We start from the raw sequence: 2,309 nt of genomic DNA on the forward strand, positions 1-2,309 counted from the left end.
CATCAAACTTGCCAAAGACGGGGAGCTCTTTCTCCCATCGACGCCCTAGAGGTACAAGAGAACGGATAAGGTAAAGTAAAGTAAGTAAGCAAGATGTCGTTCCACTCACCGTCTTCCTTGTTGACCTCTACAGCTGTCAGGTCCTGGACATAGTCAGGCCTGTTGGTCACCTGCAGACTCCCATCCTCAGCAACGTCGACCAGCAGAATGACGTCAGAGAACAACAACAGCCGGGACTTGAACCACGAGCTTTCGCCGCTACGGTAAACGTCACCTTTGTGCAGCAGCCGCCTGCCTTTTTCGCACAGTTGGAATGTCTGTATGGGAAGGAAGATGATGTGGTGGAGGTGGTAGTAGTAGTGGTGGTGGTGTTGGCGGTAGTAGTGATGGAGGTGATGATAGTAGTGATGATGGTGGTGGTAGTGCTGCTGTTGCTGCTGCTGCTGTTTATGATGATGATGATGAGGATGATGATGATGATGATGATGATGAGGATAATGATGATGATCATCATCATCATGACAATAGTGATCATGATGATTATTCACGTTAAAAGGTCAATTTCAAACAAACACGTACATGCGCAGACAGACAACAATACATACCGGAACATCCGGGGCAAAGACAAGCTTGTCTTGTATCCTAGCAACCTCAGAGTGTGCCGTGGGAAAGAACATGTCTGCCTCCTCAGACAGACAACTGGATGCTAAAGACGTCATGCTGCCAGAGTCTGTGGAATCAGGAGACACAATAATGAATTATAGAACTTTAGATTGCCAGGAAAAGGATAAATACAGTTTCTGGGACACGTGAATAGACATAACGTAACTGCAGTTAGTTATCAGCGTGTGAAACAAAATGGGAAAACTCCGGTTATAAAGCACTTGACCTAAGCACAATATTTGGAATCAGCTCTCATATTTTAATCTGCATCAATGATTTATGACAACCTAAATACAAATTGTAAAACTCAAGAGGCTGAAGCGCATATTAGACTAATTTAAAAAGTGTGTCTTTATATTTTCTCAAAAGTATCCGAAAGATTCGTACGCGGATAAGGAAACTAACGGACGATACAGGCCTTGAACATCTAGCTCTCACTGGCGAAATTAAAGGTAAACCCGAGAGGGGTACACCCAGAGCGAGATGCTTGAAGAGTCTAAACAGATAGGTGATGGCGTATGACCGGGATAATGTAGCTTTTAGAAAATTTTTAGAGCGTTCTAAGAATCATGATCGTTTTTTGTTAGTAAGGTTTTAAAGCGCTTGCAACTGCATAATAAGGTCATATGAGCGCTAAGGGGTGGATTTCAATAGAAAAGTCCACACGGGGAATCAGGCTTATTTTGCTCACCTCTCTAGCCTCAACAGCACAAAGTCTGCTTCGACTATCAAAGCATCCCGGAAATAGCAGTTCTCAAGAGAGTGACAAACATACAAAAGGATTAGAGAAAAATGACGATGGTAAGGATGAGGAAAGAAAAAGCAGCAGTTCCCCTTATGTTGTCCTGGCACAGTATGAGATAAATCAGCCCATTTACAATTCTACTGTGTATAGGAACATGTTAATATCCCGCCTCTGGGAATGATTTAAAGGTTGTTTGTTGTTTTTTTGGCAGGTGGCATGATCGATTAGTTTGTCGCACATCTTGCTCTTAATTGATGAGTGCATGTATTCACCATATGTGACACGACATGATACGGTCGCTTTTTAAGCAAAAAGAGACTATCCCCCATAAATTGGTGTTTTGAGAAAGTTTTTGCCCTTAGTTCAGTTTCTTTAAAAGACAAGGAGAGTTTTCTCTATAACCAAACAAACATACACCCCAATGAAACCAAACATCTCCAATAGGTAGGGCAATGCCCACTTTAGGAGTCGGTCAAATTTTTTGGAAATCCCCGAAATCTGGGTTAGCCCGCTTTTTCTTTAAAGAGACCATACAACCTGTTTGATGAGGAATCACCACGAGATGACGTAACCTGTTTGACGACGACTCACCGTAGCAACTGGTGGCCTGACTGCTGGTCAAGTCCTGGGAGGAGGCGAGAGAGTCGAGGCTGGCCACACGGGCGCCACAGCCCAGGTTGAGGATTGAGCCCACACAGCGCGACAGTTTGAGCATCGTCTGCTGCAGGACGGAGAAGTCCGGGGACTGTTGGGGGGTGGAGGCGAAGATCTCGCCCAGGACAGAGTACAGCTGTTGGATGTGCTGGGGAGAGCAATAAGATAAGATAAGATGAGATGAGATGAGATGAGATGAGATGAGATGAGATGAGATGAGATGAGATGAGATGAGATGAGATGAGAC

General features: G+C 44.3%; 1 protein-coding gene across 1 annotated transcript in view; it reads right to left on the reverse strand.

Annotated features, from left to right (window-relative positions):
- The window catches only part of LOC101864471, a gene marked incomplete in the record, with an annotated part of 30,449 nt that overhangs the window by 1,646 nt on the left and 26,494 nt on the right, over window positions 1–2,309 (reverse strand). Inside the window, 3 exon segments of the mRNA XM_035971097.1 lie at window positions 119–317; window positions 606–730; window positions 2,000–2,210. Of these exon segments, the coding sequence (XP_035826990.1) occupies window positions 119–317; window positions 606–730; window positions 2,000–2,210 (535 nt within the window).

The sequence above is a fragment of the Aplysia californica genome, unplaced genomic scaffold (assembly GCF_000002075.1).
Source record: "Aplysia californica isolate F4 #8 unplaced genomic scaffold, AplCal3.0 scaffold00375, whole genome shotgun sequence".
Lineage (NCBI taxonomy): Eukaryota > Metazoa > Mollusca > Gastropoda > Aplysiida > Aplysiidae > Aplysia > Aplysia californica.